Raw genomic sequence first — 16,039 nt, forward strand, 5'->3', positions numbered from 1 at the left:
TAGAAAGAGGCAAGAACAAAAAACATAGATTTTCTATCTTAGTCAATAAACTAAACAAGATAAACATTATTTAAAACTGACTAAGAAGAACAAAAGATCCGAACCAAGTCGGAAATCTATAAAACAAAACTAAAATTTTCCGGTTAACCGGAAATCGCCTTCTCTCTCTCTAAAAGATGAACTGTGTGTTAAGAGAGAGAAGTTCTCTGTAAAGAAAGGTTTTACTTTCACATAAGGTGAAACATAAATGTGCAAGTTGTAGACTTGTAGTGTTGGTAAAAATATGAAGCGCGTGAGATGATATGTATTGTGAATATAGCTTGGACTAGGATAGCAATTTAAACGTTATATATATATTGATACAAAATAAAAATGAAAGCAACGTATCGTATCATTTTCCTAGTTGTTTTCAGAAGCCGCGGAAAAGCATCTCCTACATTAAAATGGATTTCCACGTGTCTGTATCTTATTGGAGTTTACTTTTTTCTAATATAAAGTTTTAGAAATGAGAAACTTGTATGTCAAGATCGAGTTATCCATGCATGTTTGCCCTTAATCATATTTGTAGGAAACATAAACTACAGCTATTTTGTGTATGCAATATATATATATATATATATATATATAATACACAGTTTAGCTATGTAAAATAACAAAGAAACAGTATAATTTAGATCTACATAGATTGATTTGTCCCCCTTCGTGTAAGCTACAATTAATATGGCGGATATCTACATAGATAATTTACAAAAAAGGTACAAACATATCAAATGAATATTATGTAAGAAGGAAATAAAACATAGATGATATATGTTCTCAATTATATTTATATATATTCATTGTTTAAGAAGTGTCAAAAAATCATCAACTAAATAAGTAAACGTATACTGTATATAGTCATTTTTTAAGAAGTGCCAAAAGATCATCAATTAAATACAGTAAACGCATCTTTAGTTAAAAGGTTATATACTGTATATGTATTCGAAAGAGTGGGATAAAAATACATTTTTGGATCGCAATTGCGAATTGCATCAATATAAATGGACTCATATGGTTTTGTTCAATTAGGAAACTTTTAAACACACGTCTCACAGCCACTAAAAAAATGTATAAATAACTTTTGTATATTTTTATTTCTCGTCAGAGAGAATTTAGAAGCTAAAAGAAAAATAAAAAATACTTCAGGTGACGTGGGTAGTCCGTACAGATTTACAGAGCGTAAAAAGACGTTGTGTAAAAGTTATAAAAAAAAAAAAAAGAAGAGAGAATCATAACAGTGAAATTATTACAGAACAAGATGGGTGATGTGGTCTGACGGACACGTGTCGAGGTATGATTGAGTGAAGACTTCTGTCGGAGACGTGCTCGCTGAGCCGAAGCCTCCTTTTTAACAGTGACTTGTCTTACGCTATGTCTTTTAACATTTCTACCCTTCTACTTTTCTTTAAATATCATAACACCGTCTATACTTTTTATTTTAATGTTTTACCAAATCATGGTTTCAATTTTCATTTCGCACGTACGTTTTTTTTCTTCTTTCTAAATTGTGTTGAAAACAAAAACAAAGAAAAATAAACCAATCCACTTAACCCATAAACAAAAAAAAATGGTTGATATTTTTCATATTCAAACTGAGAAAAAAGTAAAAGAAAACAAAGTAACTTAAAGTTAAACAATATTCTTGAAAAATAAGTGTTTGCACCCAATTATGGTTATATCAACTGCCAAAAACCCCACCTAATGTTTTGCTTACGGAATGGAAGGACTAGAAGAGCACTTCTGATTACCGAACGAGACCGGTTAACGTTAACCATATCAAGAATCTACCAGCATCCGGTTTATCTAATCAAAGTGCCTTATTTGGTTAAACCAGCAACTGATCAAGAATTGGTGCAGTAAGCTTCTCAAATTCAACATTACAGATGGACTGATTACACATTATCATATAGGTCAAGAAGATGAAAACAAAGTAGTTTTAGTATTGAAGCAATCTCTGTAATTCTACCTTAGAAAACGGTCAAGATTTTGAGCATTCGGGACAAGGGAAACAACCTTTGGCTTGGCAATTATCGCAAGCGACTGATCTTAAATTCGATGAGTCACTGAATCCAAAAAATCCGCCTGATTTGATCGTTCCTGTTCCTTTGCAGCGGCCACACGCTACGCTCTTAAGATCTCCACATTTTCGGCACATGCCAAGAGATCTACAAACAATTGTTTTAGAAACATCTGATTGTAATAAGATATAGATTCAAGAACAAGTCTAGTTTCATTCAGCCATAGACAGACAACATTCTTAGAACATTTCTTGTAGACACAATGAACAGTCTTTTAAGATCAGATGCTTACACGGTCTCTCTCATTACAAAGATAAGAACTTGAGAAACCATAATCAAAATCAAGAATCTTAACATAGTGAGAAGACCTTCAAATTAAAACAGTCTCATTCTTTGAAGACGAACATATGAACCAAGAAGAAACCATTACTTTCACATGGTCAGAACTAAGAAGAAAAAAAGCTTCTACTGGAGAGTGAAACTACAAGCATAACCCAATATGAATTTTTTGATTTCAAAATCTATACTTTGGTTGAGATTTCAAACAACACATGACAAAAAAGAAAAAAAAAGAACTCCTAAAGTCCTATCATTTTCAGATTTTCAGCAAATTGAGAAGTAAACCAAACAGCTTACTACAATTCTACGCAGCTACTACAATCAAGCAAGTAATTTCTTGATTACTACAATTATACGCAGCTACTAGAATCATCATTAATCAAATAGGTTCATCTAGAATCCAAACATGTTCATCATAATTGGATACTAAATGAGATGGGTTTCACTAAGAACATGAAAGATTGGGTTTTTGTGTGTGTTATGAGATAAATGAACTTGTAAAAAAGATTTGTTTACCTTCTCTGAGAAGCGGCGATGAAAGCATCAACTTTAGGAGCAACGAGGGTGGCACCGAGAAGCAGAGCTCCTACTGCGAAACCCGCAACTTCGTTTGATGTTAAGCTCTGCATCGTCTTCTTCTTCTTCTTCTTCCCCTTTCTCTTGCTCTCCTCTGGTTCTTCTTAATTTGATAATGATATCCTTCTCCCATTACCAACGTACAGTATTGTATCAATCTAACGATTACCAAACATGGCCTATTAGCTCAGTTGGTTAGAGCGTCGTGCTAATAACGCGAAGGTCACAGGTTCGATCCCTGTATAGGCCACTTTTTTACGTAACTCAGCGAAAGAATATCTAGCTTTTTATCATTACTTGAGTGTGTTGTATACCTGATGAAGAGAAGTCTTAGCAACTGGCCTATTAGCTCAGCTGGTTAGAGCGTCGTGCTAATAACGCGAAGGTCACAGGTTCGATCCCTGTATAGGCCATTTTTTTATTTTTGTTTCTCTCTCTTTTTAGTTATTTTCAATTTGACCCCATAAGTTTTGATATCATCAACTCCCATCCTAAAGTAAAAATAAAGAGCAAAATATCTGCAATGGTTTGTAGGGTTTAAACAAGTTTACTCCGTACGGCCTCTCTCACCTTTCCTTCTCTCTGAAACTGCAACAAGAGGAGAAGCGATAGGGTTTATTCAAGCTTCACTCAAACAAGTCGATAGGTTTCGGCATATATATTCACATATCTGTAGCTTCAAGCTTTGTGATTTGCAGTTCGGGTTACAGATTCGTGTTGGTAGTTCAATTTGTGAACCTTTGGCCCCTAAAGCGAAGAATCTGAGATCAGCAATGGAAACAGATCTAAATGATTATACCGTTATCAAGGAAGGAGAGGCTGAGGTCCTAATGCACAAGAAGAACCAAGTCTTCTTCAACAAAGCTCAGGTTTCATTTTTGCCTTCTTGTTGCTATTGGATTTGATTTGTTGCAAAGGATCTTCATTTTTGGTGATCATTGATTGAATTACGTCAAGGGAAATCTTAAGATTGATCAAGTATTAGTTTGGGGCATTTTTATCTTTGTTTGAGAATTTAAATTCAGTGTTTCTAATGATTACCATATTCTTAGAAGCAGTTCTAGCACACACTTAAGTTAGAATTCCTTAGATAGTGTTTTTTTATGAATCCATTTGGATGTACGTGTGAGCTAAATCTAAGTGCTTATTGTTTTATGGTTAGGTTAACAATAGGGACATGTCCATTGCTGTGCTAAGGGCATTTATATCCAAACGCAAGCAAGAGCATGAGGCGATGTTGTCTAAAAGAGCTAGATCATCTGGGAAAGTCTCTGAGACTTCCAAGGAAGAAACTCCTACTGAAAACGGTGAGGATAATGGTAAAACCAATGGAGAACACAAAGTAACATCTCAGGATGAACCAAAGGAAGCTCCCAAGATCGCATATGAATCTGCACGAAGAGAACTCAAGCCACCAAGAGTGCTTGAGGTCTACCTATCTTCTTTCCCCTATGAGTCTATGACTGTTATATATTTTTGTTTGTTAGTTCTGGCTGTTATAGTTGTACTTTTGTTTTCTTATATCGTTTTTTTGAGTTGATAACTTATTCTTGTGTTATGCATTTTATAGGCCCTGTCAGCTTCAGGGTTAAGAGCTTTGAGGTATGCTCGTGAAGTTGAAGGAATTGGTCAAGTTGTGGCTTTGGATAATGACCCAGGTAATATTTTCATCCTAACTTTTGTGATTGTGAAGATGTTAGAAACGCAACTTTTCTTCTATCCTAACTTCCCAGAATAATATTAGTGTTACCATTTTCCTATTAAAGCATCGGTTGAAGCTTGCCAGAGAAACATTAAGTTCAATGGCTTGATGTCCACTTCAAAGGTGGAGTCACATCTTACTGATGCTCGTGTCCACATGCTTAGCAACCCAAAGGAATTTGATGTGGTATGCATTCAAATTTTTTACAAAATCTTATACTCATTTTGTCAAAAGATTTGGACGTTTTTCTTCTGATTGACTGCATTATTCTGTTAACTGATTTGGCTCACTGATGTCTTAGGTTGATCTTGATCCATATGGTGCCCCGTCCATTTTCCTTGATTCAGCTGTTCAATCAGTTGCTGATGGTGGGCTGCTAATGTGTACAGCAACTGACATGGCAGTGTTATGTGGGGCAAATGGCGAGGTTTGCTATTCAAAGTGAGATTTTCCCCTTGATTACCTTATTCTGAAAACAAATATCCTTAATTTGTCTAACTGCCTCTAATCTGTCTATTGTTAGATATGGTTCTTATCCACTGAAAGGAAAATATTGTCATGAGATGGCTTTGCGGATCCTCCTGGCCAGCATCGAGGTAATTTTCTTAGCTACTGGTAAACACCGTTCTATTAGTATTTCTTGTCGGGAAGCTTTCTTTGATTGACTTTGGTCATACTGATTGCAGAGCCATGCAAATCGCTATAAACGGTATATTGTTCCAGTTCTATCAGTCCAAATGGATTTCTACGTCCGTGTTTTTGTCCGCGTTTACACGTGAGTTATCCTTTCTTTTCAAACACTTCCTCTCAGCTAGAGGCAAAGTAAAGACTGAAGCTTTATGAAATGCAGTTCGGCGAGTGCAATGAAAAACACTCCACTAAAGCTCTCATACGTCTATCAGTGCATTGGTTGTGATTCCTTTCATCTTCAATCTGTTGGAAGATCTCTCCCTAAGGTTTCGTGTCTGTCTCTTTGCATATTTAGTTTACTTAGTTACTGAAAGCCTCCTTTTTCTGATAATCCTCTTCTACAATTTTCTTACAGAATAACAGTGTGAGGTATCTACCAGGAGTTGGTCCTGTTGTTCCTCAGGATTGCACTCACTGTGGAAAGAAATATAACATGGGTGGACCAATATGGTCTGCTCCAATGCACGATCAAGAATGGGTGACTTCGATACTTAACGGTGTTAAATCCATGAAAGACAGATATCCTGCTTATGACCGAATTTGTGCTGTTCTTACAACAATCTCAGAGGCAAAACATTCCTCCAAACTCTGTAAATCTTAGTTTTTGGTTTGGCTTAAATTCTCTAAATCCCTATATTTGTTTTGCTTGTCTCCAGGAATTGCCAGATGTTCCACTCTTTTTGAGCCTTCATAGTCTCTCTGCGACGCTAAAATGTACTTCACCTTCAGCTGCTCTGTTTCGATCAGCGGTAATTAATGCAAAGTACCGTGTCTCAGGGTCCCATGTGAACCCGCTTGGGATCAAAACTGATGCTCCAATGGAGATTATCTGGGACATCATGCGGTGCTGGGTAAACCATCTTCGTTCCTTCATTTTACTCAAATAAGTTCAAAGTTTCTTTTCCTCATTAATAATGAATGAACTCGTTTTGTTTGGTTGTAGGTGAAAAATCATCCCATTAAACCGCAATCACCTGAACATCCTGGAAGTGTGATTCTATCTAAAGAACCATCACATCAGGTCCTAGTTCACTAGCCATTGTTGTAATGGTTTCCTAGATTCTATTTAAAGTATTGAGCTTGAATCTTTACATTATTTTCTTTTGGACAGGCTGACTTTTCTCGCCATGCTGGTTCGCTTAGCAAAGCACAGGCGAAGAAAGTAGCTCGGTTTCTACCAAACCCAGAGAAACATTGGGGTCCAAAGATCAGGGCTGGCCGTACAATCACAAGCAAACATGTCTCGCTTCTGGGTCATGAAGCAGTTAACGGTCATCTCAACGGCAATCACAAAGAAGCAGGGGCAGAAGAAGAAGAGACTCAAGAAGATATCAACGAGGATGAGCCAGATCTTAAACGCCAAAAGACAGCAGAGGATATTGCCTCAACATCATAGGGGATATTGCCTCTAAAAGATTTTTGCATTGTCCTTTTTGAAAAAAATTGTCATCAGAGTTTTGCGTTTTTGATATATTCTAAGCACTTTTGCTGTTTTGCAGACTTGGAACAAAAAAAGTCTACGGGGTTCTAAAGATCTGTTACCTACTATTAAAAAAACAAACAATTGTAATATGTAACTGTTCATCACCAACAGGCAACACTTTTATTTAATTCAGTGTTTTTATAATTTCAAATTTTCATAATTATTTCTAGTTTAGTTGCTTCTTTGGCAACCTAGTATAGATCCATAAACAAAAAGCAAAAATCATGTGTAAACTGATAAGAAGCATAGTATCATTATTATCTCTTGAACTCTGTTTGTGGCATGACTAACACGATATTACAAATATAATTTTTATTAACAATAAATTTGGATAAAGAACAAACAAGTCGTTGTAGTATAGTGGTAAGTATTCCCGCCTGTCACGCGGGTGACCCGGGTTCGATCCCCGGCAGCGGCGTTATTTTTTATATATTTCCCATTCTCTAAAATTGTGGTTATTACGTGGCATAATCTTAGCCCACGAGTGTAAGTTTAATACAGATACACCGTCACAATTTAATTAATTATTGTTTAATGTATAATAGATACGAATCTTTTCATCTTCCTTCTTCGAATTTTTTTGATTTTCTCCGTGTTTTTTTGACCTCTTCTCTCTGGGAAGCTCAGCAATGTCATCGGCGAAACTTTTCGGTTGTGCTATCAACGTCGAAGCAGAGCAAGAAGGCGGCGGTGGAAGCTCAATCGCCCTTGAGGTTCCTCGATCTGGTATCCAACAGGATTTCAATCCGTTTTACCATTTCTTAGATTCGAATTCGGACTCTGGATCGGTTTCTATGGAGGCGGAACCTGAATTCATCGATTTCTTTGATCGAGAGTCGTACGAGATCGACATGGGACGTGAGTTTCGTATAGGTTCGAATCAGAGGGTGAGTAGTAGTTTCGGTGGTTTCAATATCTGGGAGGAGGATATAGAATTAGGGCTTGGAATCGGGTCTGGGTCAGGTCCGGGTGATTCAGGTGGGTTAGTGGTTCACAGGGAAATTGATTCGGGTCGGGTAGAAGTTGGTACTCGTGTTGAGTATAATAATAATAATAATCTATCTGAAGAAGCTATGGTGCTTGATGAAGAATTCGAATGGGAGAACTTGCACAACGCGATTGACTGGGTTCAAGAGCCTGTTCAAGTTAGTAGCAGCCCATCAATGGATGATGCTTGGCAATTGTTGTGGGATGCCAACAGTTTTTTCGAAGATATGATGGATTTGGATCTCGGCGTCTATCTAGCTAATTCATATGAAGATGGCGAAACCAATGGAGAGTACGATGCGGTTTTAGCACGAATGTTTGATAACGAGGATGGAGTCGTGGGAAGTCCTCCCGCATCCAAAAGGGTGGTTGATGATCTTCCTGCTGTGGTGATTACCTCTGAACAAGTGAGCAACGGGAACACCATTGTTTGTGCGATCTGCAAAGATGATATTGTGGTTGAGGAGAAAGCTAAGAGGCTTCCTTGTAAGCATTTCTATCATGGTGATTGTATAGTACCTTGGTTGGGGATAAGGAATACGTGCCCGGTTTGTCGGTATGAGCTACCTACGGATGATGTTGAGTATGAAAGGACTAGGAGATCACAACGGCGAGGTAGCAGCGGTTTGGCAATGGAGTCAATGTCCGGGTAGATGAAGAAGTAATTGTGCTTTGATCTTTGGTAAGGCCTCATTGGTAAAATGATTTGTTTCTGGTTGCTATGATGTACATATTGGTCATAGTTAAAAGGAAGAATACATTGGCAGCCATGTATTGTGTAAGTTATTTAGGTTTTATATATCTTGTAAGACTTTGCTGATAATTGCAGTCACAGTTTGTTTATCATAGAGGAATTGCTGCTGATCTGACTTCGATTAGTTCTAAATATGAATATATTTTCTGTTTCTGATATGATTTTGATGCTTCTACACTTTACCAGTGAAAGATTAGACTGTTCAACGTGAAAGGCCCGTTGATGTTTTAATACCATTTCAGTTTGGATTTGTATCAGTAAGAGATGTTGTAAATAGAGGCATATGTGTGACTTCGTGGCCTATATAAAATTAAGTGGACAAGATTTTGATCCATCATGTTGGGGTTTATTTTGATGGGCGGGAATATAGATATCAAGGTGGAAGCTGCAAAGAGATATTACACTCAAAACCCCATTGAGCAGATTCATTGTTGTCTCTTGTTGGTTATACTCCGTATATCCAGTCCACCAAAGAATAGTGTAAAAATGGATCATCTCTGGTTAAAAGTTATATCCGATCGACGGAAAATGTTTAGTTAGCTCTAAAAGGCGGTTAAATTGCGTTTATTTCATTAGTCAGCTCTTTTTTCTTATCTGTTATCTGTAAACCTTTAGTCAGCTCTAAAAAGCAGTAAAATTCAGGTATGCGTAATACAAATATTTTAAATATGTGGAAAACGCATGAAATGAGATCATTCTCTTGATTGGGGGTTTTTTTTTTTCTTTTTTCTTTTTTTCTCCTGATTGGGTTATACACTTATACTAATCTAGATAACAATATATTTTATTTAATATATATAACATAAAAAATTATTACTTAAAAACATCTCATTAAACTACAGAAATGTTGGCTTGTGGTTTAAATATATTGTTTTGTATAATTTTTTACTATTAAATATTCACTAAGTTAGATAAATGTTAGAATTTTGGTTGGAAATTACCTTTATTATGTATATATTGTTCCGATATAATTTTTCTCTTCACGTCTTTACATAAATAAATATTTGGATATAAATATTTGGATATTCATACGATCCTTATCTATATCCACATTTTGTTTCCCAAATTTAAATACAAATGGGATCATTAAAATCGGACTTGGGTAAAACTAGAAAAGCTATTTTGAAATGATATTAATTATAATTTTTTACTTTCTCGACTTATAATTGCTGTGGAAGTTTCCTTAGTCGAGTGATTGACTGAGGAATAATTGATTTTTCTACACCAAATGGTATGGGATTCAACACACATATATTGTGGTTTATTAATTAATTTACAGATTAAGGAAACAAGTTTATAAGAGACATACAACGATGCATAATTTAGAGTCGTTCACCGTGATTATATATTGAGAAAATGAAATGATGTATATCTAGAAAGAAAAATAATCTGTAATTTGTTTAATAGGATGGGAGAGAATTGTATGTGGTAGAATCGGTTTTCTAACGGTTCTCATCATTTGTAATAATTAATAAATCAAGAATTAAAAAAATGATTTATTATTAGTCTTTATATTTTAATGTCTATTGAAATTAACTACTTCAAATATGAACCGAAAGCCTATTATGATTAAGATTGTTTAAAAAGAAAAAAAAAAACTAAAGTTCGTAAGTCATTTTCACAAGCGAGTGGCTGGCTCTTTTCTCTATAGTGACTTTACATTTCTAAAGAGCCAAACTTCAAACATTGAGTGTCGATCTTTTTTTTTAATTTTTTTTTTTTTTTTGAAGAAAATGAAAGTTGGAAAATCTATTTCTCTGGCTCTTGGATGCCCATTTGGCTCAACACTATTTGATTATCCTCTCACATGCAATAATTATGTCTCTTGTCTCATTCCACACATAAATTTTCTTAACTTTCTAAAAATATAAGCTCCTCCTCTATGAAATCTAAAAGGTTACCATAGATAGTTAGTCGTTCACATCAACCACTAACCATAGATAGACTGCGTTATCTATCTTGTTTTAGATCATGTTCCTCTTATGACGAATCAGCAGACGGCATGGTATAGACATAATATTTTCATGAAAACACGACCTCGAACACGCGAATATATCTCTAAAACATTTTGTGACGTTTTCAACTTTATTTGTGTAGAACAAACGGATTAAATAAGTGAACTGTAAAGGAAAAGATGAGAAACTTTAAAATAAAACGTATTTGTTGTAGTTGGAGTGGGTGAATAACATCACATCAAAAATAAATTCATCACACCATTTGAAATGTCTCATTTGATAATTATTACCTCAATCATTTTGTAATTGAAATTTGCGCTCGAGTAGTCTTCAGTGACGTTCTCCCACTTTGTTTTCTTGTCTCTTAGGATTCTCTCTTCTCTTCTCTTTAAGCTTTCTATACCAAAATGCATATATATTAACTACTCTCCAGGCAATCAATAAACCAGAGACAAGATTATAAAGTTAAATGTATAACGGTAATCAAAATTCAGACTAGTCTAATCTCATGGCACAGAAGTTTGTGATTTTATGTTGTTATTCTTTTTTTCTTTTCTTTTCTTTTCTTTTCTTGTAACATCTTACACGAGTTGAGTTACAGTAATCTTCATGGAGGTTAGATGATGGTAGACAAAATTTGTGGTTGTGTAATGTATTTAAGTTTGCATGGCGAAAAGTTGTAATTATTGCTGGTGTCCATACTCAGATAATATGGCTTTGATACAAAAGCTATATATGCATCCTAATAAATTTTTAAAAACCTAAGAAAACATCTATAAAAAAAACAAATGGAAGCACAATTAGGCAAGAACAAGTGGGTCATTTGACAATTGTAATCTTTCTGCAGGCAGTAGTAAAATTTATAGCATAATCGTAACTATTATGGTTATTTAGTTATTTTATATTACGTAATTTTCTTATATTTGTTAAGGTTATCAAACATGAGATCAATTTTTTCCCTCGAAGAAATAATAAAAAGTTAGGTGTATATATATATATATATATATGAAATATGATTGAGAGAATTCTTCATTCGGCAAATTGGATAGACTCATCTAAAGGTACGGACGAAAAATACCAAAGTATAAACTATGGGTATATAATTACAATATTTTTCATAAAAACAAAAGGTGTGGAATTATAAAAAAGGTGTGATGATATAATAGGCTTTGCTTTGGTGATTGGCTTATCCTTAATCCACCAATCAGTTGTACCATCATGACCTCATCCATTTTTCATTAAAAAAACAGTATAACGATAAATTAATATGTTGATGATATTTGGAGTTTTCTTAACCAAGAAGATCTCAATGGAATTCCAAATTTTCATATTTGGTATTTAAGGGGCAGACGAATCTAACAAAACAAATCAAAAACCTTTTATTACCACACTTAATTACCAGCGAGTCAAACTTGATGTTCGAACAAATGTGTATTGAAGATACTAAAATAGTGTTCTATATATATACTTAGAAGTCTGAACTGCCTTTAGATACTACATATTTCACATGGTAGGTACTATACATGGTAGGTACTACTAATTATATTAGAACACAGTTACGAAAACTAGTTTTTGTTTTCTTAACAGAATTGAAGATCTGAGGGAATTATTTGGTAAAGAATTGAATATTCAAGGTAGGGCAATATCAGGTGGTAGTGTCATTGATGGGACCAAAACAATGAAACATTCAAAAATACTTTTAAAGTTTATTTAATCGAGTAAAAAATATATGTATTACTAAAAAGACTATCAGAAAAAGGAGACACTAAGGAAAAGCAAATTGGAAAAAAAAAAGTTGAAAAGGATATAATAAGAAGAAGAAAAAAAAACTTGAGGCTGTGGAAGAAGAACAAACCGTGCAAAGGACATGAGACTGAAATAAAGATGAAATAGACTTTGTCTCTGAATGATATGACTTTGATGGTATCTCTATATTTGCCTTTTGTTTGACCAACACAGTCGCACTCTTTTTTTTTGCATCAACATGCAATTTAAACCATGCTGTCAAAATAAAGTTTAAGTCACTCAAATTCTTGTGAATTGCACATTACAAAATATAAACTCATACATATGGAGATCTATGATCTGAACTGAACTAAGTAAAAACTCAAATGAATATCAGTCCAGAGACTTAAAAATACACTATATTGTATGTTCAACATAAAGTACTAGCTAGGCATGTCTCTTACATATGTAGTTTCCTTAAATAGTAAGTTATATTGCATCAGTAGTAATAACCGAACTTAATTAGTTATTGGAAAAAACAAGCTCCAGACTGTATAACTTTCAAGCAACACCCAAGAGGACCAATATCATCAATATGCACATATTTAAAATTAGAATTGCCTTTTACAAAGGGATTATAATATAGAACCCATGCATGCCTAAGTTTTTTTGTTTTTGTTATATTTAGTTTAAAAAAGTTGGATACATTTTAATATATATAGTAGAGTAGTGGCAATTAAGAAAGAAAAGAGGAGACCAAAGAAGATTTCTTGAATTCTCCATTTGTTAATGAGTTTCCCAAAAACTTCCATTGCGCTTATCATAAAGTCAGGAACTTATAGGACAAAACTCAAAAAAAGAAAAAAAAAGATTTCCTAATATTTCATTCGTTATAGAAAAGTTCAGACAGTTTACAACAAAATGATCATATATGCGTTCGGTAATTAACAATCAAGTTTCTTGATATTTGATTATTAAGCAACCAAGATATAACACTCGTCTAGTAACTCTAGCTAGGAAAGACATATTGGTTTTAGTTTGTAATCACTAATCATTATGCAAGTGTGTGTGTGGTTTTAAGTGGTTGTTGAGTCATCAATTCCTCAAATGTATTATATAGCCTTTGTTTTTGTAATGAACATCATAAAACGACAAGCCAAGCCTGCCTAACACATCTTGCTTTCATTGTGAAAGTATAAGAAGTTTGTTTGGTTTGGTTTTTGTTAATGCTGGTCTTTGACCACATATATCTATATATAATATAAGACGAGTTGGCGCAAGTAATAATCAAGGTTTTGTATCAACATGATCTAATATATGACTTGGTTTATTGAGATTAAACATACATAACACTTAAAACGAAAAATAACCCATACATATATTATGTGCATGGTTAAAGGATCGAGGATGAATAATCAAGTTGATCAATCGAGTGATCCGAATTAGAGTCTTTATATTGCAATTATAATTGATCACTGTACGTAATAGTTTTAAATGACAAGAAATATTGTAGTATACAAAGACACCATATTTTATATTTTATTTAGGACCTCCACAAATCTACGCTAGAAAACCATATGATAATGAAGTAAAGAAGAGAAGCAAATCTTAAAGCTCCAAGAGATAATATTTTTATTATTTTTCTATAGAAAAGGAAAGAAGAGAAATTGGTGAGTAAGTTTGTGTGTAGATGTTAGAATCAAATAAAGAACATATATACTTTATAAATTGACTTATTTGGCATCATTGCCACTTTATGTATTGGCTAACAAAAGCATTGTTTCCAAACTAAAATAATTTTGAAACCCCACAACTAGAAACTACAAACTTTCTCTCTGATGTAAGCACATAACATTGATCGAAAGCTTGATTTTATCCACAACATGTATACATGGTATCCAAGTCCTCATGTGTCAATATCATCATAATGCATGGGCATGATGATACATAGAATTTAACAATTTTCAGTTCAATCATGATCATGAAGATGCCACTAAATGGCTATGGCGCCATCTCCTAGCTATAGACTCACATGCATCGGACACAAGATGCCACCATTTGATTATTAAACTAATCGTATGATGATCTAGCACCTCCATGTTCATGATCATATATATGGATACACACACAGACACATATATATAACTTATGAATTTATATGAATGTGTGATACACCATGCATGCAAGTCATGGTTATTATAAAATACGAGCTAGGCATAAGGCATGTATAATGCCTTCCCTAGATCTCATATTCTCATTCTCATGCATGAACCAATGAATAGCCAATATATACGTCAATGGGACTTCCATTTCAAACCTGTTTATCGATCTATTACATTAGTCATCGTCGATTTTATGTAGCAACATGTAAAACTAAGAAAATAAGTAAAAAAAATAACTTCGATATGTAAACTTAATAATTGTTAACAATAAAAGGCATGCCCATGGCCATAGCAAGTGTCTTCGATCGACATAATCTAAATTATTATATATTCAAAAGCAAAGCCTTCTTAAGCATGTGTCACGAAAGCCACCAATTTGCACCAAAAAAAAGTGTGGTCCACTTGTATGCCTTTCTCAGCTGTATAAACACTCCTTCTCATCCAATCTCCACACCATTAACTCAACCTCTTTGAGCTATAGCTCTAATCAAGAAAAGAGATATAGAGGTTGACCATGCAGCCAAATTATGATAGCTTAAGTCTTAACAACATGCAACAACAAGACTACTTCCACTTAAACAACTACTACAACAACCTAACCCCTTCAACCAACAACAATCTCAACCTGCTCCAATACCCTCAGATTCATCAAGAACTCAACCTACAATCTCCGGCAAGCAACAACTCTACGACTTCAGATGACGCAACAGAAGGAATCTTCGTCATCAACGAGAGAAAGCAAAGACGTATGGTATCAAACAGAGAGTCAGCAAGAAGGTCAAGAATGAGAAAGCAAAGACACTTAGATGAGCTTATGTCACAGGTTGCTTGGCTTAGAAGCGAGAACCACCAGCTTTTAGATAAGCTTAACCAAGTCTCCGACAGCAATGATCACGTTATGCAAGAGAACTTGAATCTTAAGGAGGAGAACTTGGAGCTTCGTCAAGTGATCACATCCATGAAGAAGCTTGGAGGAGGCATCCATGAGAAGTATCCATCTTCTTCTTCAATGGATGAAGACTTCTCTTCTATTACAGATGATCCAAGAAGTCATCATCCATCATGAGTCGTCACGTCGATCTTTGTGATCGAGATCAAGAACATTAATTACTTTGAAGTTTCTGCCTCTCTAATTAATCTATCTATATTTTTCTTTCTTTGGCATCACTTTTTTTTTTTAACGGTTTAATTAACTACGTACCAAAGTTTGGGGTTTTATTTGTTATCCTTGGTGGGTTGTCATCAGATTTCTTCTATTTTCTGTTATATTGTATCAGCAGAAAAGAAGAATAAATTGAGATGGATATTTTCTTCTTCCATTTGAAGATAATTCTAGTAAACAAAGAATTATAGTTTCTAATTAATGAATAAATTTTTGAAAAAGGAATTAAGAATATATATTTTAATGTATACATTGTAGGAGAGAAAGAAAAGAAGACAAACAAACAACTACCACCGACCCTGCTCACCCCAATTGCTCTCAATAGCCAACTTTTACTCTCTCTCTCTCTATATATATATATTTGAATAAGAATTATAGCATAAATTAATTTTAAAAGGGTTCTTGGTATGGTGAATGATAATGCAGCTAGCATTCTTGGTGAAAATA

General features: G+C 34.3%; 4 protein-coding genes and 3 non-coding genes across 7 annotated transcripts; 6 read left to right on the forward strand and 1 right to left on the reverse strand.

The window, feature by feature from the left end:
- Positions 1-1,877: 1,877 nt before the first annotated feature.
- Positions 1,878-3,061, reverse strand: LOC111830117. The gene is made up of 2 exons (XM_023781392.1): positions 2,913-3,061; positions 1,878-2,204 (listed from the first exon to the last, which is right to left on the reverse strand). The coding sequence occupies exons 1-2, from the start codon at positions 3,023-3,025 to the stop codon at positions 2,018-2,020; spliced, it is 300 nt and encodes a 99-aa protein (XP_023637160.1). The 5' UTR covers positions 3,026-3,061; the 3' UTR covers positions 1,878-2,017.
- Positions 3,062-3,148: 87 nt separating this feature from the next.
- TRNAI-AAU lies at positions 3,149-3,222 on the forward strand. The gene has a single exon. It is a non-coding gene; the product is annotated as a tRNA-Ile (tRNA).
- Positions 3,223-3,311: 89 nt separating this feature from the next.
- TRNAI-AAU lies at positions 3,312-3,385 on the forward strand. Its single transcript has one exon. It is a non-coding gene; the product is annotated as a tRNA-Ile (tRNA).
- Positions 3,386-3,510: 125 nt separating this feature from the next.
- Positions 3,511-6,993, forward strand: LOC17884030 (probable tRNA (guanine(26)-N(2))-dimethyltransferase 1). The gene is made up of 12 exons (XM_023781496.1): positions 3,511-3,841; positions 4,135-4,401; positions 4,543-4,630; positions 4,739-4,860; positions 4,976-5,115; positions 5,198-5,270; positions 5,361-5,449; positions 5,525-5,630; positions 5,720-5,932; positions 6,021-6,215; positions 6,308-6,385; positions 6,476-6,993. The coding sequence occupies exons 1-12, from the start codon at positions 3,746-3,748 to the stop codon at positions 6,758-6,760; spliced, it is 1,752 nt and encodes a 583-aa protein (XP_023637264.1). The 5' UTR covers positions 3,511-3,745; the 3' UTR covers positions 6,761-6,993.
- Positions 6,994-7,193: 200 nt separating this feature from the next.
- TRNAD-GUC lies at positions 7,194-7,265 on the forward strand. The gene has a single exon. It is a non-coding gene; the product is annotated as a tRNA-Asp (tRNA).
- A 163-nt stretch (positions 7,266-7,428) lies between these two features.
- On the forward strand, positions 7,429-8,746 carry LOC17884339 (E3 ubiquitin-protein ligase CIP8). Its single transcript, XM_006288084.2, has one exon. The coding sequence runs from the start codon at positions 7,477-7,479 to the stop codon at positions 8,485-8,487; it is 1,011 nt and encodes a 336-aa protein (XP_006288146.1). The 5' UTR covers positions 7,429-7,476; the 3' UTR covers positions 8,488-8,746.
- A 6,144-nt stretch (positions 8,747-14,890) lies between these two features.
- LOC17882156 (basic leucine zipper 43) lies at positions 14,891-15,749 on the forward strand. Its single transcript, XM_006288689.2, has one exon. It carries the CDS (start codon positions 14,945-14,947, stop codon positions 15,494-15,496), a length of 552 nt encoding a protein of 183 aa, XP_006288751.1. The 5' UTR covers positions 14,891-14,944; the 3' UTR covers positions 15,497-15,749.
- Positions 15,750-16,039: the final 290 nt, after the last annotated feature.

Source organism: Capsella rubella, unplaced genomic scaffold, assembly GCF_000375325.1.
Source record: "Capsella rubella cultivar Monte Gargano unplaced genomic scaffold, Caprub1_0 scaffold_6, whole genome shotgun sequence".
Taxonomy (NCBI): Eukaryota; Viridiplantae; Streptophyta; class Magnoliopsida; order Brassicales; family Brassicaceae; genus Capsella; species Capsella rubella.

Excerpts from the sequence above, each read along its gene's own strand:
- LOC17882156 (XM_006288689.2), top strand. The coding sequence starts at position 14,945 with ATGCAGCCAAATTATGATAGCTTAAGTCTTAACAACATGCAACAACAA.
- LOC17884030 (XM_023781496.1), top strand. The coding sequence starts at position 3,746 with ATGGAAACAGATCTAAATGATTATACCGTTATCAAGGAAGGAGAGGCT. Across the intron at positions 4,861-4,975 it reads ACCCAAAGGAATTTGATGTG|GTTGATCTTGATCCATATGG; the intron begins GTATGCATTCAA and ends CTGATGTCTTAG. Across the intron at positions 6,386-6,475 it reads CTAAAGAACCATCACATCAG|GCTGACTTTTCTCGCCATGC; the intron begins GTCCTAGTTCAC and ends TCTTTTGGACAG.
- LOC17884339 (XM_006288084.2), top strand. The coding sequence starts at position 7,477 with ATGTCATCGGCGAAACTTTTCGGTTGTGCTATCAACGTCGAAGCAGAG.
- LOC111830117 (XM_023781392.1), bottom strand. The coding sequence starts at position 3,025 with ATGCAGAGCTTAACATCAAACGAAGTTGCGGGTTTCGCAGTAGGAGCT. Across the intron at positions 2,205-2,912 it reads ATCGCCGCTTCTCAGAGAAG|ATCTCTTGGCATGTGCCGAA; the intron begins GTAAACAAATCT and ends AATTGTTTGTAG.